Source organism: Stegostoma tigrinum, unplaced genomic scaffold, assembly GCF_030684315.1.
Source record: "Stegostoma tigrinum isolate sSteTig4 unplaced genomic scaffold, sSteTig4.hap1 scaffold_98, whole genome shotgun sequence".
In the NCBI taxonomy this organism is placed as follows: Eukaryota; Metazoa; Chordata; class Chondrichthyes; order Orectolobiformes; family Stegostomatidae; genus Stegostoma; species Stegostoma tigrinum.
In genome coordinates, this window is record NW_026728821.1 from 899,703 (window position 1) to 922,690 (window position 22,988).

Sequence of the window (22,988 nt, forward strand, 5' to 3'; positions counted from 1 at the left end):
TCCTGCTTTTTCCAAACCGCAATATCTGAATAGGTGGTTAAAGCAGATTAAATTACTTTCATAAGACGACTGAATAATTACATGGAGCAAAATTTGCAGGGCAGGGGTAAAAAGGGCAATGGTGGTGGTGGTGGGTGGCGAATTCAGCTACTTCTTACTGAGATTTAGCACAGACACAATAAGTCAAGCTTTTTTTTTGCTTTGTGATAACATTCCACGATTCTCTAGTTGGCCTCTCATGACTGTATTAGTTGGCAACAATTTGTTGCACATTCATCAGGAGACATTATCGTCATTTTGGTTGAGAATTTTGTTTTCTGTGTTTCATAGATGTCCAATTTAAATAGGCTGTTTGCCATTTGCTTATCCAAGTTCTGCTTCAGATCTTAGGCTGGTTCTGCCCCATCTCCAGCTCACTGACAAGCTAACAAATGTTCTCTTCACCAGAGTAAAGAGGCGCTGTTTGTTAACAATATTTAAACACCAGAAGCAATTTCCACGCATCACACCGACCTCTGTGGAGGCACAATCAGAGTATGACTGATCCTTTCAAGGAAAATACATGATCAAACAAAACAACCGATGTGCCTTCTAATTTGGCCAATATTCCTTCGGCTTTCCTGAACTAGCCAGTAGGCAGCTGTTCTCTTTTGGATTGCACTCTTGCTATTGGAACACTTTGCCTGCAACGGTAGTAGATTCGCCAACTTTAAGTACTTTTAAGTCGACATTGAACAAGCATATGGATGTACATGGAATAGTGTAGGTTAGATGGGCTTCAGATTGGTATGACAGGTCGGCACAACATCGAAGGCCGAAGGGCCTGTACTGTGCTGTAATGTTCTATGTTCTTCTCCAACCCATTTTTGATGTGCTTTCTTCCATGTACCAGCCTTTTAAATTTCACATGAGCCAAAACCAGGAAAGAAATACTCAATATCTCTGCTAATATTACTCGATTAGTTTATAGATGGGCCAAAGTGCTTGTGGTCAGCTAACTGAAGATCTGGTACCTCCTTGCTGATTTATTGTACAGTTAATGATACGTGTTAATTTGTGATATTTCCTCTTCAATAGTTATCGGTTCATCCATAAAGTGGGGCAACAGAGTGCTGCACCTTGCCAGGAGAAATGCAAAGAAAATGTGTTCAGGCCTAAAACCTAAACATTGCTAGTGCATTACAAAACAGGATCAAAATGACGGTCAAAGCACTCCTATTGACCAAAAAAGACTTCAGCAATGTGGAAAATACACACTGAATATGACTGCATCGCAACAAATAATTGGGATAAAAATTCCTCTTGCGATACTGGCAGAAAGCAATGGCAATTATTTGGACCGAGCATGACGACAGCAACCAGTCCAGGGACTTACCAAAATCATTTTGAATTGTTGTGCTCTGTCCTCCTCTAATCTGACTCGGATGAGGCAGCTTTTCTCATTCTGGCGGTTGTCCCTCCGACGTGTTGCACACCAGCAGCTGCCCAAACCCGCACGCCTACGAGACTTGGCTGTGTCGTAATTTGGTTTTGCTGGTGCACCACTGTTGGATGAACCTCCAGAGGAGGCAGTATCCACGGATTTTAATGACTGTGGAATAATTATTTTGTTTAAGAAGACGTTTGCAATTGTTGCATATTAGAAACTTCCCCTTTTCCAGTTATATTTATTATTACACAAAATGTGCTCTCCTGCTGCCCATCATGGTGAAGGCATTCTGCGCAGGACAGCTTAATTGCAAGAACATGATGTTGTACATGAATTCTTGGTCGTTGCTGTCTTGTGAAGTGTTTTACTTGCAGTTCTTTCCTCTACCAGTAAAGATCACTTCTGAGGAATTATACTCCTGTTTGTGTTTACTAGCTGTTCAGTCAACATCAACAATTCAGTACTTAGCATGCCCATAAATTACTAATTAGTTTCCTTCAGCACAATAACATTGTGGTCATTTCACTTCACCATGTAAACTGCTGCTTCAATTCTAAGTTTGTCAGATAAACCCTTTGGGGTTTCAGTTTGCACTCAGTATGTGAACATGCTTACATAAATATTTATTTGCCAACTTCACCCTGCTTTGCACAGAAATCTTGAAGACAACTACAATGTTTGAAGTTAAAACACACATTTATGAAGTGTGGGTGACTGCGAATGGGCCAACAAGTGTATGGTGCAGGTCAGAATGTGTGAGGCACAGCACCACTGGCAGAAAGAAAGAGAGAGATAGCAACAGCAAACCACACAGAGATAGAGAACTAAAGAAACCAGAAGCGAAATCATCCAAGTCACTGCAGCTCTTGGTTTATTATTAATATAGAGGCAGTCACAACACTAAACAGGAGAATCTATAAAAAGGAAGAGGGTATTTTAAAACAAAACAAATACCACTCCAAAATACCCAAATGTGACCTAATAATACTTAGCCCAATTCATGGGAGAATACATTGCGAAAACATTCCTGGGACAAGTCCTAGACATATTCTATAAACAATAACCATAACACAACTCTGAAAATCATCCAGAATACAATGGTGTTTGGAAGAGAACACACTAATCAACAGCTAAAAGCCCAAATATTGAAGAAAAACAAAACATGCAGTCACGAGGACTCCATGCAGAGAGCTGCATTACTTTGTTGCAATTGCTGGATCAAGACCTGTCCAACATACTCTAAATACTGTTTTTGTGGGCAGTGCGCTTCAAGCTGCGACAGATGTACCCCATGCACTAAAATTTACTGTGTAGAAATTAAACATGCTGTGAATAATTAAAGATGAAATATTTTGGTTGTTGATATGGCGATCTTTAAAAAAAAACACGTACAGCTTCCTTTGTACATTTTTAAAACCATATAAAATATCTAAACAAAACAAAGCAAACCACATCTGACAAAAAAAAAATCAGCTCTCACTTCGTGAGCGAATAATATCTTTTCTGGAACCAAATGCTTCAGTAAACAGCACTAAGGTTGAATTTTGCTGGGAATTGCACAGCTGTCTTGCCTTCGTTCTGAAAGCAAGTAACCCAACTTTGGCAAGTGGGACCTGGGATGGAAAATTGCTGGCAGCAGCCATTTATAAAGATGCTTGATGGAACGGCATTCAAATTAAGGATTTCAGTCTGGCTGAAACATCAAAATGGCTATTAGGCTAATAGCTCTTAAAAGAAGAAGGAGATTGGCCAGGCAGTCATCCAGCTCCAGTGGCTGGGACGGTATCACTGAGTACCCTTGTGTTCTCTTGACTGCCAAAGTGTAGTCAGGATAATAGACGGCAGGAAGACAGAAGAAAGGAAGGAAAGAAGAAAAAAAGTGTCTGGACATTATTAAACAAACCAGTGTCTCCAAGAACAACATATTTTATGTGATGAGTGCCTCACTGTCTCACCTTTTCCAGCGCTTTTTGCGAGGTGCTTGGCTGTTCCATTTCCAAGTGTCTGGCTGAGGTAATGCTCTCGTCTGAATCCTCATTCCGAAGGGATGCTGGCTGCTCAGAGCTTTTAGTTGGAGCGCTGTGTACTTTAACACCTCTCCTTGAAAACAGGCTGCACAAGGGAAAGGGGACACAACAAAAATATGGAAACGTCATTGCATTCTAGACAAACTGTCAAAAAATTAAACTAGAATGAAGGTATATTGATGATGAGAGTACCAGGAGTTTGATGTTCGCCACATTTGACCTGTGAGAAATTAATAGTGGCACACTCATACCAAGAGCTCGCATTACTAGTACTGAACACCGTTACATTGTCTAATAGTTAGGGAGTATATGAATAGGTGATAATGTTTGCATATTCAGATGGCACGAAAATCTGGACTTCTTGTAATGTTATTCAACCTAGATCTGATGAAAGCCAAAATGTGGACTTGAATACCCAGAGAGTGGAAAATTTCCCCCAACCTGGCCACATGCTAGTGTGTACATAATTTCTTCCCGAAAGCTGAAGTTTATTAAAAATAAAACATAAAATGTAAAACAAAGTAACACCATTGATAATTGATAGTAAACTGTACACAGCACTTTGTAAGGTAGGACAGTGAACTCTGAATTTGGCCTTCAGTATATTGGTACTGCAAACATTAGGATTTCTATTCAGTAACTTTCATTTATATTGCACGTTTAACATAGAAAATTTTCGAAAACTCTCAAAAGAAGTACAGCAGATGGTATGATAAAAAATTCCTACACTGAAAATCCTGATTGTTGGTATATTGGGCATTAAATAGTACAGGGAGCAAGAGCAGATGGCTGCTGAAATGTGAGATTGCACACTAATGCTGCAATGTTGATTGCCTGCACTTCGAGAATCACAATTAAGCCATGGAAGCCTAAATCACATTCATGTAACATCCACATTGATGTAAAGAGAAGATATCCCAGGAAGTGAATAAGTGTTTCCCTTCTCTTTCTTGGTTTCTGTATAACAATAGTCACATGTCACAGTCCAGATTGCTGCAAGGCACAACACAGCAACAAGGCATGGTTTTTTCTCTGAAACTCTACACGGGTCGGTGGGGGAAAAACCTGACTTTGCTGAGTTCTGGTTCGTCCTTGCCTATTGAACAGCAATATAAGATAATATCTCCAACTCAGGAACATTACTGAAAACAATAACTTTGAAGTCTTTACACATGTATGCACAACGACACAAACACATAATTTCATGTCAACTTCCACATGGAAAGAGATTTGAGTTTTGAGGTGGAGTTTCAAATGTGAGAAGCATGGCTGATAATTTTTCAACAGAAGATATTTCTGCTGCCTGCTGACCCACAAAGTAGCACACAAATCTGATTTTTCACTCAAAATTGTTAAACATTGCTAGTTTTCATTATAAAGGCCCACAAATATGAAAATTTAATTCACTGTAACACCGTTTTTGCTTACTTAGCTCTCATAAACAAATTCATAAATTTAGCCATGGTGCAGAAACTTCTCAGTGGATAAATGAGAATCGTGAGGCAATACCAAGCTCATCACAGGTCCACATATTACATTCATGGCCATAGCAAAGAATCTGTATCAATCAGTCTACACTAGACACATGCACGAGGTGAGAATAACACCACCACTCCTTGCATCGTCTCAAATTACTCGACCAGTTACTAAAAACATCCCACTCCAATGAAACAACAATGACCACGCATCAAATGTCTCTATTTGTCAAGGAACAGATGTACTTATCTTTCTGAACAATCATCCCGATAAAAAAGGAAATAATGAGATATCTGAGGTGCTTAACATGGGATACTTACCAGCTGAGGCGCTTCAACACACTCTTTTTGGGCTTTGGCGATTTCTCGAGTTCAGAGGAGCTGCAGGACAGCAGATAAACATGTTCAGACAAGATTCATTTAAAAAGAATCAGGTGCCTTTGTTCAATACTCTGAATATTTTTGGCAAAATGAATCATTTACAGAGAATTGAAACTGCATGAATGATAATTTTGTTTGCAAAAGGCACGTGTTTTCAGGCAAGAGAACACTGAACATTACTTTGACTAATGAGCAACAAAATCTCTTCTGTGGGCACATCAATCTTTTCTGCTTTATGAACAGCAGATCAAGACAACAAGAATTCTGAAGAAGTGTCACCAGACCCGAAAGTTAACTCTGCTTTCTTTCCACAGATGCTGCCAGACCTGCTTAATTTTTTTCAGCAATTTCTCTTTGTGTTTCTGATTTCCAGCATCTGCAGTTCCTTTTGGTATTTTTTTTTACCAAGACGATAACCGTCTTAGTCTTTTTGCAGAACACATGGAATTGAAAAAAATTTGATACAACACGACAGAATTGATTCATTGAGCAACTGGCTTTATCCTCATAGGTCAGAATTCATTGTCAAAACTTTGAAACCAAGGAAAAGGAAGACAGTAAGTAAACTGGCAGCTCACTAGCATTAAACAGCAATTATAACTAGAGAAGATTTCACACACAACCCTTAACTGTTTTACCTGCACACTCCTACAATACCAGTTACATACTCGCTATCCTCACTTAAGTATTGTTGCATAAAGAACAAGTCTAGAAAATTCTCGTTTGGACGAAGGGTGTAAGATGAGCAAGCAAACTGCAGGGATTTGATACCCAAAATTATTTCATATTCCTGAAAGAACACAACTAAATAATGAGCTGTTAAAGAAAGTTTAAACTGCTATAATTGTTCCTGCTAAATCCTAGTCCGTGGTATTTTGAACAGCATCGATAACTTTATTCAAAGTGCACAGTACATCATGTCACAAAAATATTTCTGCTTTGGAAATAAATGACACAAACGTGATTTTTGAAGGAGATATTTCTGCACAAATTATCCAGGATGGTTTCAGGACACTAATTCCCAAAACAGTGCTTCAAAGATGGATTTTTTTTTAAATGATTCACTTAAGAACAATACGCTGATTTCGGGTGAAGACAAGAAATGTTATGAAAGATCATTCATCGACGCAAAAGGAAGTCTGCCAAGTACAAAATAAGTGGCTGATCTATAGTAACTGGTACCAAGACAGACGGTGAAAATGTTGAGTTAATTTTTCAAAGTTGCACCACCACGAAATTGAATGGACCATGAGCAGCTTGAAGTTACAGGACGATTTTCCTTCAACCACAGTGGCTTCTTGGTTGAATCTTGTCACAGTTTGACATGTAAAAAGGGGCAGGCCTCTCTAAGTCAAACTCTGACAACATGTTAGAACATAGAACAGTACAGCACAGAACAGGCCCTTCAGCCCACAATGTTGTGCCGACCATTGATCCTCATGGATGCACCCTCAAATTTCTGTGACCATATGCATGTCCAGCAGTCTCTTAAATGACCCCAATGACCTTGCTTCCACAACTGCTGCTGGCAACGCATTCCATGCTCTCACAACTCTCTGCGTAAAGAACCTGCCTCTGACATCCCCTCTATACTTTCCACCAACCAGCTTAAAACTATGACCCCTCGTGCTAGCCATTTCTGCCCTGGGAAATAGTCTCTGGCTATCAACTCTATCTATGCCTCTCATTATCTTGTATACCTCAATTAGGTCCCCTCTCCTCCTCCTTTTCTCCAATGAAAAGAGACCGAGCTCAGTCAACCTCTCTTCATAAGATAAGCCCTCCAGTCCAGGCAGCATCCTGGTAAACCTCCTCTGAACCCTCTCCAAAGCATCCACATCTTTCCTATAATAGGGCGCCCAGAACTGGACGCAGTATTCCAAGTGCGGTCTAACCAAAGTTTTATAGAGCTGCAACAAGATCTCACGACTCTTAAACTCAATCCCCCTGTTAATGAAAGCCAAAACACCATATGCTTTCTTAACAACCCTGTCCACTTGGGTGGCCATTTTAAGGGATCTATGTATCTGCACACCAAGATCCCTCTGTTCCTCCACGCTGCCAAGAATCCTATCCTTAATCCTGTACTCAGTTTTCAAATTCGACCTTCCGAAATGCATCACCTCGCATTTATCCAGGTTGAACTCCATCTGCCACCTCTCAGCCCATCTCTGCATCCTGTCAATGTCCCGCTGCAGCCTACAACAGCCCTCTACACTGTCAGCGACACCTCCGACCTTTGTGTCGTCTGCAAACTTGCTGACCCATCCTTCAATTCCCTCGTCCAAGTCATTAATAAAAATTACAAACAGTAGAGGCCCAAGGACAGAGCCCTGTGGAACCCCACTCACCACTGACTTCCAGGCAGAATATTTTCCTTCTACTACCACTCGCTGTCTTCTGTTGGCCAGCCAATTCTGTATCCAAGCAGCTAAGTTCCCCTGTATCCCATTCCTCCTGACCTTCTGAATGAGCCTTCCATGGGGAACCTTATCAAATGCCTTACTGAAGTCCATATACACCACATCCACAGCTTGACCCTCATCAACCTTACTAGTCACATCCTCAAAAAACTCGATAAGGTTTGTAAGGCATGACCTACCCCTCACAAAGCCGTGTTGACTGTATTTGATCAAGCCATGCTCTTCCAGATGGTCATAAATCTTATCCCTCAGAATCCTTTCTAACACCTTGCAGACGACAGACGTGAGACTTACCGGTCTATAATTGCCGGGGATTTCCCTATTTCCTTTCTTGAAGAGAGGAATTACATTTGCCTCTCTCCAGTCCTCAGGTACGACTCCAGTGGAGAGCGAGGATGCAAAGATCTTCGCAAGTGGCGAAGCAATTGCATTTCTCGCTTCCCAAAGCAGCCGAGGACAAATCTGATCCGGGCCTGGCGACTTGTCAATCTTAATGTTTGACAAAATTTTCAGTACATCAGCTTCCTCTATCTCTATCCATTCCAGCATGCACACCTGCTCTTCAAAGGTTTCATTCACTACACAGGTCGTTTCTTTCGTAAAGACAGAAGCAAAAAACTCATTTAGGGCTTCCCCTACCTCCTCAGGCTCCACACACAAGTTCCCTATGCTATCCCTGATCGGCCCTACTCTTTCTTTGACCATTCTCTTATTCCTCTGTGCGTACATTAATGTTACTGCCAAGTTGTAAAGTGCCAGCCAGTTTTCAACAGGTCAGTGAAAAGAAACACTTGACTACATCCACATCAGCCACTACAAATGGCGGGCCATTTGACAGATTACATTCCAAGCTGGTGAATTGGAGTCACACAGCGTTGGATGCCTATTTTGCCACCCAGCTGATTTTACATCACATGGCCCAGTTTGGCAAATTCAGCATCAGCTGCTTCTGATCGGAACCTATTCTATTCATAGGGATCTCAAGTTACAGCTTTGTTTGTCATAAGGTCAAATTCCTCTCAAATTAATATTCCCAGGTTGCCTGCTGAATGTTGCAGTACAAGATGAAAATACAATCTGTGTGGGTTTCCTCTGGGTGCTCTGGTTTCTTCCCAAGGTCCAAAGATGTGCAGGTTAGGTGGGTTGCCCATGCTAAATTGCCTGTCATTCCCAGGGATATTTACGTTCAGTGGGTTAGACGTGGGGAATGGGTCTGGGTGGGATGCACTTCAGAGTGGCCATGTGAACTTGTTGGGCCGCATGGCCTGTTTCCACACTGTGGGGATTTGATGATACCTTCAACAGTAACCATGGCAACAGGGATGTTTGAGAATTTGGTATTACCAAATTCAGAAATATGGAGTAAAAAATACTGCCCAGTCAGTGAGAACCCCAACAGCTGCAATCCCTCAATTTTTGACATCCCATGACGAAATGATGCCTCTCATATAAAGGAAAATACTAATTTTGAGGGGCTTTTCGGCAACTTGATGCTTTCATCCAGCAGCATACCAGAGGGTACAGTAATAGTTCTTACTGTGCGTACATTAATGTTGAAGACACAAAAGCTCCAAGTATGAACAGCCGGTTCACAGATGACACAAGAATTGGACGGTTGTAAACAGCAAAAAGCCTTAGTCTCTCGGGTTACACATATGGGCTGGTTAGAAGGCTTGAACAGAGGCAAATAGAATTCAATCCAGAAAAGTGTGAGGTGAAGCATTTTGGGAGTCTAATAAGTCAGGAGAATATATGTTCAATGAGATAATAAGGTGTGGAGCTGGATGAACACAGCAGGCCAGGCAGCATCAGAGGAGCAGGAATGTTGATGTTTTGGGTCTGTATGACAGAGGATCAGAAGGACCTTGGTGTGTGCATAAACATATTCTTGAAGGCAGGAGGACCTGTGGATAAGTTAATAAAATATTGGATACTTGCCTGAATATAAGAGTAAAGGGGTAATGATGGAACTGTAAACAACATTAGTTGAGCCACAGCTGGAACAATGTGTGCCGAGAAACTAAGGCATTTTGCTACTTACTACCGCTCCAATTCTTGTGTCATCTGTGAACCTGCTGTTCATACTTGGAGCTTGAACATTAACGTACACACAGCAAGAACTACTGCGGTGCCCTGCACCACTGCCGAAGCACATTTGTGTAAGATGCTGAAAGATTAGCAAACCATGCACTGTAATTCACTGCATAATCTGGGAGAAAGCTTTATGGAAGTTATACAAATGTCCAATCATGAACTCACATTTTCCCCTATATACTTACAGAATTTTGCACCACAAAAACAATCATCATGCAGAGCACACATTTTTGATTATAAAAGCAAACCTACTTTTAGATTCAATCTAGATCAGAAAAATATGTTGAAATTCAGCACAGTGCACCAATCACAACACACAATAAACAAAGTGTGACAGCAGGGCGGTAGAAATTCTGGGGCAAACATCTGGAAAGCAATGTAAAAAGATAGTTCACTGCAACTAGAACATTGAGCAGTTTGAAACATGGAGTGTCTGTCAAACTGACAACATGCTAGCATGATTACTGCATTTCTCCCTCTTCAAACACCAGCTTAAAAATGCTTCAATTCCATCTATGAATGATTTACAGAATAAGAAAACTTTGACTATTTTCTGAGCTGGACAACTAGTTTGGTAAAGTGGCACCAAAATATTTATATCTGACCAATTATTTTGTTATTTTGTCAAATTCAGGAGCAAAATGAGTGGACAAAGAGCATGATAAAAGGAGTGAGGAGGAATGGCTAGAAACTTGTCAGTTTTGGTCCAAGCTAGTTGAAACGAGACAGTTGATGTCTGAAATACTGAACAAACAAAGAGATATGAATATCTCTCCATTCCTACGCAGCAAATAGTTCTTACTGCAGAGAACAATAAAAGGAAGACATGCTAATTGAGTAAAAACACTTATGAGAACCAGTTAAATCTCTTAACGTTTGCCTTGGCCTTTATTAATTACAAGGCCCTTGAAGTGTACAAAGCAAAAGAAAAAGAAATTGGCACATATTGCACTTTAGACATTGCTTCAGTTCAAATTTCCAAGATAATGAACACTGAGAAAGATAATCTATGAAGGCTGCATCACTGCATCATAGACATCGCTTCAGTTCAAATTTCCAAGATAATGAACACTGAGAAAGATAATCTATGAAGGCTGCATCACTGCAGTATAACCAAATTAGATGTTGATTAAAATGTTTACTGCAATATCATCAGCAATTATAAGAATCATAGCAAAACAATCTTGGAAGACTTGAGCCAAGCTAGACCACCTGGACTGCAATACATATATTCCTGTTGCAGTATTGATTGACAGAATCTGTAAGCATTCAGTCACCAACTGAGTTCATTGCAGATATTTTACTTGAAACTATTGATCATGCCCTGAATATAGTCACACTGGGCCAAGTGCAACGCCTTACCTCCATTAGCAGCTCTCTACTTGCTATAAAGTTATCTTCTTCATTATTTGAAAGGTCTTCAAATGTTATCTTACTGCTCCTAGTCAAGAGAATGAGACACATTACTCTTGGCAGAATAGAGTCAAGATAACAAACAGCTGATACGGAATCTGACAAATAAGCAAGTAATACAGACAGTGAACAGCAGTGAAGCATTTTTACAATAAGTATAGTTATTTTAACCAAATTGTTCAGAAATGTTTTGGCAATCTCTGGGGCAGGTAGAACTTGAACCCTGATTGTTGAAACCCAGGGATGGGGATACTGCCATTGTGCCGCAAAAGCTCTTGTGTGCAGTCGTTTTGGTGAATCTCATTGCAGCAAGAGAGATTTCATTCCCAAGCTGCCTACAAAAACACAACCATGATCAAATGGTCTGAGGCACACAAACATAAACTACAGGTGTGCACTTCAAAGTGTTATAGAGTGCTTTCTTGGGAGATTAAAATAATTGTTGTCTTTGTATTTTAGTATCCCACACAAACCTCTGGCTTATATCACCCCATCACAGCATATCCACAGGAAACTGTGTTACGTTCCATCCAACAGCAGATCAGTTTTGGAACACGATAGTTAAATATTTCAAGTTGCCAAACAGTTTTCTTTTTCCACTTAAACAAATTAACTCTTCGCTCCTTCGTGAAAGAATGAAAGATTCTGCCAATTAGCCAATTGTTAGGATTGCACTGTAGTGCCTCTGGTAATCCTGTTAATGCACCGAGCGTGTGAAGATCACTTGTGCAAGTAAACCTGGAGGTCAAACCTGCAATTTCCTCCCTCATATTTATTAAATAAAAATTACATGGCTCTTTCTGAACAATGACTCACTTTGATACGGCTGCCCAAGTCTTCTTCAAATTGAACACACTATTCGATTGCAATGCCGTGGTAATTGCATGCACTGACGAGAAATTCTGCAAAGTCCTACATTCCTGTCAGAGAAAAAAAGCCGTGAGTTCTGTGGAAAAAGCAGTGACTCCCCATTACCCAACACCTCAGACTTTTTAAAAAGGTTCTATCAGAAAAATGTTCGCTGATAAAATAACAGCATGAACAAACAAACTTTTTGACGGAAAGAATTCCATGATACTTGGCAACTCAAACCTTGATATTCATTTTGTATCCCTCTGAGACAACCTCTTCAGTTCACTTGCTGCCAGCCTGTGACTGATTGGATATGGTGACCGACAGCAAAGGAGAGCTTAAAATGAGTAGGATTGAGACATGGACATCTGAGTGGTAGAAGTCGCGAAGGTAGGGGGGTGGAGGCGGGGTAATCATCTTTGTTATATCCATCACATTTAGCTCATAAATGAATGATAGGTTGTATTATCTGACAGAACAGGAGGGCAGGACCAGTCACGTGAGATACTCATTCGAGGGAAAACAGACAAACCAGGAAATTGGGTCTACTTTTATGAATCACTACGTTATTGATACTGAGTTAACTAATCTTACCTAGATTAGCAGCTGAATGTCCTTCATCTGTTTCCACCACCCACCCCCCCAACCTGTTGGAGGCAGGGAGAAAACTGGATCAAATCAAACCTCCCAAATGAGTACTTTGGGGTGTGGTGGAGACGAGGAGGAAGCCTGCGAGTGTTTGTTATCAGGTCTCAAAGCCACTTCTGCTTGGGGAGGAAGGCCAGGGAGGGGCAGGGTGATCACACCATTTGGGATTTCTTTGAAGGTGCATCAATTGGCATAATCATAAGAGCCTTATCTGATTAAGGCCAGCAGGTAGGTTCTCAAGCCCAGAGTCTTCTGGCTTCAGGGAAATAAAGCTGCTGCAGTAAAATGGAAGTAATGGAGGGCATTTCAACATGGAAGCCACTCCTTGTCAACTATTGTAAAAACTCAAAATCAGAACTAGAAAAGTCAGCCAAGTGATCAAAGTAAGGTGGTGATTCCTCTTCAGAATAGCCTTTGATAGCACCAGTGTATATGTCAGGAACTCTTTCATCCATGTCTACTACTGGGTTTCAGCCTACATTCGGTTGAACTTCTCCATATTGTGAAACTGGAGACAGACTTTCAAATCCCCATCAAGGTCCCATTAATACCTCAAGACTCTTAACAAGTCAAAACTGATGCAGGCAGTGTTGCCAAGACCCAAACCAGACTTCTCGAAATTAGCTGGCAACAGAATCATTGTGAACTTTCATTCCAAACCTTACGAATGAATGAATATTTTGTTGTCACGTGTATACGGGAAAATACATTGAAAGTACAGTTTTGTTGCAAAATCCAGTGCAATTTTGGATTATAAAATCAGTAAGAATCAATTACTTCCTTTACTTAAATAGTTAATTACTCAGTTCCTATCCTGATCCTTTCCAAATGTACGAGTGGGAATGCCACATGTTGGCGACAAGTACAAACCTGGTATCAGATCTGACAGCCCTTCCTCACTCTTTTCCCGATTGCTGAATAACATGCTGAGACAAATTCCTTTGGCAAACACATAGGAAACAGACAACCAGGCAAGTTACTGGAGGGCCATCATGTGGGCACACAGAATGCAGAACATTGGGAACAAAATGTACACTGTTTAGTGGCCAGTAAAAACCTGAAATCAGTTTGCCTTTTTTATCCACATAAATATTTTTGATTAGAAAAAAAACATTAATATTTCAATGCAACTGTAAACTGAGGCAAGAACTATTAGCAGCCAGCACTACAGAAATTATGAATGCTCGGATTTTCCATGAAGCATTCAACTCTTATTCAGAAAAGTATTCTGCTCGCCAATTCAAGAGGCTTTCAAACCTTGGACATATCAACACATAGTATTAATGGCTTGCTCTCTTCCACCATGGTTGTTTCATGCACTGTGGACTTTAACATGTCACAAAGGCTAAAAACCAATAAAGAATAATTGAGGTATACAAGATAATGAGAGGCATAGATAGAGTTGATAGCCAGAGACTATTTCCCAGGGCAGAAATGGCTAGCACGAGGGGTCATAGTTTTAAGCTGGTTGGTGGAAAGTATAGAGGGGATGTCAGAGGCAGGTTCTTTACGCAGAGAGTTGTGAGAGCATGGAATGCGTTGCCAGCAGCAGTTGTGGAAGCAAGGTCATTGGGGTCATTTAAGAGACTGCTGGACGTGTATATGGTCACAGAAATTTGAGGGTGCATACATGAGGATCAATGGTCGGCACAACATTGTGGGCTAAGGGCCTGTTCTGTGCTGTACTGTTCTATGTTCTATGTTCTAATAGTGTACCTGGGCAACATCAATCCATTTCTCAATGATTTTAGCCCTCTGCCGTGGTTTCAGCTGTTGAGGTCTTAATATGGTGCTGGTGACACATTTTGTAACATTATTGAACTGTGTAATGGTGGCCTGGACGGTTGATACCAGATGCTGTTTTTCTTCCTTCCCTCGTTGAGACCAGATGGACCCTAAACATTGGCTGGGCACAAGTTTCCGAAAAAGATCCTGATCAAAAATAAAAAGGAAACAAAGGTTAAAGGTGTCAGTCGTGCCATGTTTTTAGCAATGAACGACAAACAAGATTTGTCCGTCCATGGGTACATTCGTCCTGCTAGTTTGCAATCGTACATTAAAACTGCATGCTATATTGTCAACGACTGGCTACATAATACTCACATTGATGCACAAGGGCACATTGGCTATTCAGACAGATCAAAACCCTCGAATTTTCAGTCATCTGCTTCCTATTTGTAGGTTAGATTTAAAATCACTGGTTATCTCCACCCAACTCCGACTGTTGGCTCCACGCACACCATCAATGCATGGCTCTGCTGGCAATAGTCACTGCTACAGATGCTCAGCCCTGGTGGCCCACAGGCTAGACAGGCTGGGCATCAGTATAGTGGCCCTGCATCATGTCTACTTCTCGCACCAAGGCAGGTTGACAGACACAATGGCAGCCCAGCCCTCTGTTGGTTCAACAGATCTCAATGTCAACACTTCCCCACTGTTGGTTTCATGCTGAACACGAATATTGCCAAACGTCCAAGCTTGTCAACTGGCCATTCAGATTGCATAATGTGCTTCTGTCTCCCTCTTCAAGATGAGCAACTCTCATCAACAATTATGCCCCAACAGTGAAAGTTAACACAACCGGCAAATAGTTCCTTCAGATCCCCATAAACTCATTCAGAATGGAGAAATTTGTCAGTCTCGTCTCTTTCAAAGCCACAGTTGGCTGTGACAGGTTGGAATAGAATGGAATGCTCAGAAACCATCGAGTGGGAAACTGTTGCATGTTTATGCAAGCATGGTGGGCTCTCACTTTTAACAGTCTGATCACGTCACAATGATGTCATCGATCATTTCCGGCAAGGAATAGCTTAGGCTAACCCTGCTGCCTCGACAGTAAACTACATAATAAAACTCCTGCTGTTTAATGCTTCAGCCCCCTGGACCTGTGCGGTAAAGGGAAAAAAAAGAACTGGCAATGAGGATCAAAAAAACCGCTTTGAGATTCATCAGGTCAAACCACTGATTTGAAAAAAGACTCACAGCCCTCACTGCAGATCTCTATGATTCAACAAAAGAAAAGCAGCTACATTCCTCGACAGACACCCAACGAGGTTGCTTCCCACCAAAAATGGTTGTTGTCATCATTATGTCACATGATTAGACTCTAAGTGCCAGTCGGTATATACATACACATACGCAACAGAAACTGCAGTGAAAACAGACAGTTACCTTTGGAACTCTGTGCAGAAAAGCAGCTGCCCCTTAACAAACTGAGATAACAAAGTGTGGAGTTGGAGGAACACAGCAGGCCAAGCAGCATCTTAGGAGCAACTGTGCTCACCCAGCTCTGCACTTTGTTATCTCGGGTTCTTCAGCATCTGCAGTTCCCATTATCTCTTATCCCATAACCAAAACCGACTTTTGACAAAGTGGTCACTTCCAGATGAGATCGCTGCACCCCTGTTCTGAACACTAACATATGCTTGGGATTTTTGAGACCTAGAGGACTACTTACATTCTAGAGTCACACCCAATGCTGACATACAGACCACTGAACTTCCACTTCAAGCCTAAGCCTCTGACCAGACTTTGACATCACTCAAATTTTGATTCAGCAACTACGAGTCTCATTTTTTAGAGGTAGACATCAAGCCACCTTGCAGACGAGACTGGAATACCCCGTGGCTGCTTCCCCTCCAGAAGATTCTGGGAAAACAACAAAATTGCCATACTGGATACTTCAAACAAAATCAGTGGACTCTTGAAGAAACAGTGACTGTTATGATGAAACAATTAAACTTTTACCCTGAAATACTATTCATTTTGTAAAGGTTCAACACTAAGTTACAAAGGATTTTCAGTGCTCTCTCAGGTCACTTATTTCACATGACGTTCATTCAAAACAAATGACAAGTGCTGAAGTTTTAGTTGGCAGGTATTTCAAGCGAGATACTGAAGTTACACGTCAAACAACACATTTTAACATCTTGGAAGACTGCATTTTGAAGGGAATTCAGTTATAACGACTGGTGGAGCAGTAATAGCATTAAACAATACAGAGAGATTCAGATGCCTACTGCTGACTGAAATATCTTATTCAGAATGACTGGGCCCCAGATTCCTGTTTACTCACAGCATCCATAAAAGTCAGCTGCTCTGCAATGAAGCGTGATGGGTAGGACAGGAGCTTTTCGTCAACTTGTTCAATGGTTTGGTCGTGTTCTTCTCCAATATAGAATCTAACTCTTCTACGGTAGCCTTCTGTGCAAGTGAAGATAGACATTTATTTTGTGCCCAAAGTTCACATTGCTCTAAAATATCTCACAAACATGCATTGGTTTACAATAGTTATCTAATATTCATACTTCTAAATCTAGATTTGGTGAAATTAATATGATATTGCACTGAAATCCTCTTGTTGGGAGCATCTCAATTGCAAAAGAAATTGTATTTAATGACAGATTCCCATCCCAATTTCCAGCTTTAGGAGATCTTCCGAATCACAATCTATTGTTTCACAATAACTTGCAAACTTATTACATCAGATTATAAAATAAAATGTCATTGACGGCAACAGTTCAAAAGGAAATTGTCCAGAAAGTCGCATTACATGCTGCTGGGTCTTATCGGACCATATTAGAGTATCAATTCTATGCAGAATTTGGTCTTGTACATCATGTAGTACAGGGGTAATCACTCAGCAATAATTTTAATTAACTTCGTTTACCCAAAAATTTGGGAGTAATTTTGAAGCTTGTCAAAGGAAACCAAAATGAACTAAATCCTGAGACAGAAGGCCAAGCCGCACACAAACTTGTAGGGAGGCACCCTGAATTAAAGCCACATTTTTGCAACATAATTATAAATCTTACTGAACATCTCTTTCTCCGCTGTTTCCTCCGCCAAAAACCGACTCAGGAGTTTCTGGGCCCGATGTTCAGCATCTGACCCCGGCACTGTCTGGTTCAAGTAGGAAAGCACCTTCCGGAGACAAGAGTAAGTTGGAACTTGACGAAAGTCTTCGGCAGACTCCTCCAGCCAGATTTCGAGAATTTCAGGTATAGCACTGGAAATAAAGTCAGAGTTTATATCTGTTCATCAGGGAAGCAAAACATGTGGGAAAAAAGCTTCTAATTCTACAAATGTAAATGCAATAGATTAAAGTTGGAATATGGGGTCATCGTGCTCGCACAGGAGATGAGCTGCCATCTTGAACTGCTGCAGTGCACATGGCAATGGTGATCCTGCTGTGCCATCAGAGGGGGGCTGTGTGGCACTTTGACCCAATGATGAAGAAATGACTGTCCAAGTTTGAATTACGCTGGCCATGGATGGAAACTGCAAGTTGGTCATGTTTCCAAGTTTTCTTCTATGTAGATTGCACAAGTAAGCTTAAGGCTCACATATAAAGTGATTTCACATGTGTCTGAGGTTACTTATTACACCAGCAGGACCTCTTGGTGTTTAGAGTTTGCTAGTAGAGAGAAAGTGAGCTTTAACAAAAAATCTTCTTTATAAAAGTCAAATGGGAGAAATCAGATGAACAAAGAAAAACACAAGGATAATGATGATTTGTTTGGCTTTGTTCTGGGAGTTGCATTGCCAGTACTTGGATACCTCGGTAACATGGATAAATTGGGTCCAGCTGAGGATGAATAATGAAATACTCCAACATAGTCAGCTTTCAATTCACTTATTTTAACTGCCTGGCTAATACTGAGAGGCCACGTAGCATTATTTCACAGGTAAATTATTGGTTACTTTTTTGCAACAAGACGTCAGCGGCACAGCGAAGTCATCACACCACTGAAATCGAACCCTTTGCACAGAAAAACTCCCCAGGGCACCTCACAGCAGATTAACCATACAAAAACTGACAAAGGAGGAGATATTCAAACAGGTGTCCAAACATTTGGTCATAGTGACTCTTCATGAGTTTCTTAAAGGCGAGAGATGGTGATGTCTAGAGGAAGAAACTATACATCTGCAGGAAGTAGCACTAATGGTGGTGGGCTGATGAAAAAAATAAGAAGTACACAGCACACTGGACGTGGCAGAACAGTAATGTACCAGGCAAAGTTTGGGACCTAAAATAATTCCAGACAAAAGCAAAATAAGAACATGAAAGGATGTGAACACAAGAATTGAAAGTTTTTTCGAAAAAAAATCTAAAGTTCAGACATTGGTCAACCGAGAGACAACGTGGGCCAGCAAACATCAGAATGATGAGTCTTGTTGTGAATTGGGAGATTGACTGAGTTGCAGCTATGGTCTATGATGCAATAGGCAGAAGAAACCTTTGACGTTCCAAAGACTCCAAAAAGTAAACATTTGTTTGATTAGCATCCCCAATTTACATGGAATATTTTACACTGAAAGTGCTGTTCTAGTTTTTAATTTGGAATTTCCTTATCTGCAGCCCTACACTGAAACAGATGATCACTTATTTGAGTCCGTTCATAATAGATCATTACTGCACAGAAATTATATGATGTGAAACATTACACACAGACATTGGGGCTTGACTCAGACTTTACCAGCTCCATTCCTGTTAAACAGTGGTTGGTATAGGAAGTGCGAGGCAGCCATAGTGCCATATGCAGCCTCTTGTTGTTTGAGAAAGATATACGACTTAGAAATAGTTTACACTGGAGGGACTATTTTCACTTCATCTGCTTTCAGGTCAGTTGCCATAGGTCATACTCTTTTGCAATGATTCAAAAACACAGCTGTCCCACACTGCTAAGGTGCTGAATGATATTAACTAGTGAACATGGCAAATTAGGAAATGAAGTGACTCATTTTTGGAAATGTCAAGAGATTGTTTTTCAGTGAGGTCAGAAGAATTATGAAAAGCTTGATAAAAGGTGAAGTTTTTAATCAGCTTTTTAAAAAATGGAGAAAAGCATACTGTGCATTTCAGATTTTAGACTCTAAACAGCTGAAGCCATGGCTGGTAACAACAGGACAAACATAATCTGGGATAGGCAAAAAAGTGTAACTGGACAGGAAAAAAGAGAAACGTCTGAAGTGGACACAAGGAAATTGCAGAGATGGAGGGACAAGGCTGTGGAAATCTTATTTGTTATGTTACCTCTCGGAAACAGTGACTAACTGAAACACACTGGTAACGTGACCTAAGGAAGTTGCCTGGGCTCATTTGGTCCTGAATCTTTCAGAAATGCTTCGATCACATTACAAACACTCGAACAGTAACCCTCCAAAAATATATATAAAGAAAAATCAATTCAAAAGATCACAAAACCAAAAAATTCCATATCCTACTGAAAGCCTTCGTGGCTGGGAAATAAGTTGCTGAGCTGAAGAGCCTCCACCCTGCTGACAATATGGTAGAACTTAATTAGTACTGTGCAGAGTCCAAAATTTGACCTTAAACTCTTTTCTGTCATCCCACTAGAATTAAAGTCTCTGTTTCCAATAGATTCATTAACAAGTTACGACATCCCTAACGAGTAATCTGAAACCTCTAATCAGCTGCAGTGTACAACATCATTTCATTTAATTACTCATTATCATCCTTCCACCATCTAAAAGGATCATTTCCTAAAGCGAGCACAACATAAACTTAGATTGCAATGGCACTGGAGAGAAGTGTACTCTTAAAGTATGAGAGTATTCCAGAATTGAAATAATTATGTACAGGTGCACTTTTGTCTTCCTTTTCAATTCTGGCCACTTGCGCATCTGAGATTAATTGTTTCATCGATGACAACTTCACTGGATATATTCCTGCCTCTTCTGCCCTCACTCAAGATGTTCCTTTAAAACCATGTTTTGACCATGCTCTTACTCAACCCCCAAAATATCTGTGTTTTCTTCAATGTCAAACTGACAGGTTGTAAGCTACTATCCTGGCGAAAACAAAAATGATAATTTTCTACTTTACTCAACCCAAAAAACTTGAATTCAAAAGGAGATTAACATACCAAATAACATGCCAAACCAGCACATTACTTTCATGAGGATTAGACTGTCCTCAATCAGGGATCAGGATAATTTAGGTTCCTTCATACACTTCATCCCTATATGACTCTTGAGACATTAGTACAGGAATATTGTGAAATTAATCAGGACCAATTTGGGATCCACAATTAGCTGTGTTCATCCAAACATGAATAGCTCGGTGTTGGAGAAAAATGTCCAGATAACCACTAATCCCTGTGGCTTAGATTTCTAAAACTTTGTTTCATTTACCCAAAAAGACAACTGGGTGGGTTAGAGTGAATAGCAATGCACAAGGCATCCCAACTGTGTTCTGAGTTAGTAGGTCCTGCTGATGCTGGAGTCTGAGATAACAAGGTGTGGAACTGGATGAACACAGCAGGCTAGCAGGCTAGGGGCTCAGGAAATCTGGCATTTCAGGTCTGGACCGTTCTTTAGAAAATTTCTGGTGGAGGGCCCAGACCCGAAACATCAGTTTTCCTGCTCCTCTGATGCTGCCTGGCCAACTGTGTCCTATTTGTTTGATTAACAAGAGGGATTTTTCCTTTGCTGCATTTTTCATAAATTGTTTGAGCTTTCTTTCAAACTTCAGTGCAGCCCAGTTGTGAACGCTTGCTATTGCATCTGAAGTAAAAATATTCCCTGAAAATCCTCACTCCCTCAAATTGACCATTTTTCTCAATGCAATACTGCAAAAATTTGCCTTTGTATTTACTCACAAGTAATTTATCTGTGCTGGGCCCTTCAGGCATTGGCTTTCTTGGTTATAAAAATGACAAACAATATCAACTCAAGAAAACAAAATAAATGAATAAGCAAACCATGTACAAAAGAAAATAAATCACTGTATATATAAAGATTAGAATTTCAAACTTTAAAGTCCCCAAGTCCAGTCCAGCACTCAAATCTATTGGATAAATGTTCTTTTGTCTTAATCAAAAAGCACAGAGTTTAATCGAACGGCCAGACAAACCAGAATAATCCCATCTTTAATCCCATGCTGCCAAAGTGTCATGCAGGGCAGCATGGCGGCTCAGTGGTTAGCACTGCCACCTCACAGCTCCAGGGTCCCGGGTTTGATTCCAGCCTTGGGCGACTGTCTGTGAGGAGTTTGCACATTCTCCCCATGTCTGAGTGAGTTTCCTCCAAGTGATCCAGTTTCCTCCCACAGTCCAAAGATGTGCAGGCTGGGTGGATCAGCCGTGTGCTAAATTGCCCTTCGTGTTCGGGGAATGGGTCTGAGTGGGATGCTTCAAGGGACAATGTGGACCTGTTGGGCCGAAGGGCCTGTTTACACACTGTAGGTAATCTAATCTTATTCAGAGCAGTAAAACAACCTCAGCAATCTGGTATAGCTCAAAAATAACTAGAATTCCAGCTAGAGATGCATTTGTGCGATGCTTTCTACAGTCAAATATCTTTGAAAGCACTTCGTTGACAAACTTCAAACATGAAAAATGATTTCACGAGATTATTTGGATTTCATAGATTCAGGAAGTATTAATTCAAGATCGATTATGTGCAAAACGTACAACAGCAGCATGGAGTCAGAGGGCTACCAAAGTCAGGACACCACAAACAAACCACGTGCCAAGTATCTGACTGCTCTAGATAGCGGTATCATTCGGTTTCAACTATTCACAGGAAGTTTGCAGGATAACTACTAATAAAGTGGTGTGAAGAGGAAAACCATTCCTGCAATAATGCATCATTATCACAAACTAGACGAATGACAATCTGAGATAAACAACCCCAAAAGCGTGATAATGTAGGACAAACAATTCCAAAAGACAAAGAATTTTGGATGATTGACACTGAAAAATATTAACAAGCCAATCTCTAGGAATAATGCAATCATTGGACATGCAAGGCAAGCAGCTTCTTTAATGCAAAAACAGAGTTAACATTTTGGGTCCAGCGACCCTCCCTCAGAACTGGAAGGGTCACCCAGACCTGAAACATTAACTCCGTTCTTACCTTCACAGATGTTGCCAGAAATGCTGAGCTTTTCCAACAACTTTGTTTTTGTCCCTGAGTTGCAGTGTCCGTGATTCTTTCAGTTATTATTTAGCTTCTTGAATGTGATTGTTATGGGTTGGAGTGCTGTTTGCCATCCTGTTCTGGGTGCCTTATATCTTCATGACAAAGGCTCTACATTATTTTACAGGTCTTTCTGGCTCTCCAGCAATTCTTCTCACATTCTTAAATTTCACATTGAAAATACAATTTCACTACATGTCAAATCAAACTTACATTTTCATTAGTGTTTCCTTTTCTGCAGGACTGAAATTATATTCTTCTAGAAAGCTTGATCTGTTGAAGTCTATGCTTCTGCAATTGA

At 40.6% G+C, this 22,988-nt stretch overlaps 1 protein-coding gene across 1 annotated transcript in view; it reads right to left on the reverse strand.

The window, feature by feature from the left end:
- Positions 1-3,425: 3,425 nt before the first annotated feature.
- The window catches only part of LOC132209463 (ral guanine nucleotide dissociation stimulator-like 1), a 37,058-nt gene continuing 17,495 nt past the window's right edge, over positions 3,426-22,988 (reverse strand). The window contains exons 8-15 of the mRNA XM_059644521.1: positions 22,901-22,978; positions 17,557-17,750; positions 16,818-16,945; positions 14,459-14,674; positions 12,059-12,162; positions 11,192-11,270; positions 5,253-5,312; positions 3,426-3,541 (exon numbers count right to left, since the gene is read on the reverse strand). Coding sequence (XP_059500504.1) covers positions 5,304-5,312; positions 11,192-11,270; positions 12,059-12,162; positions 14,459-14,674; positions 16,818-16,945; positions 17,557-17,750; positions 22,901-22,978 — 808 coding nt within the window. The 3' untranslated portion in view covers positions 3,426-3,541; positions 5,253-5,303. The remainder of the gene's footprint in view (positions 3,542-5,252; positions 5,313-11,191; positions 11,271-12,058; positions 12,163-14,458; positions 14,675-16,817; positions 16,946-17,556; positions 17,751-22,900; positions 22,979-22,988) is intronic.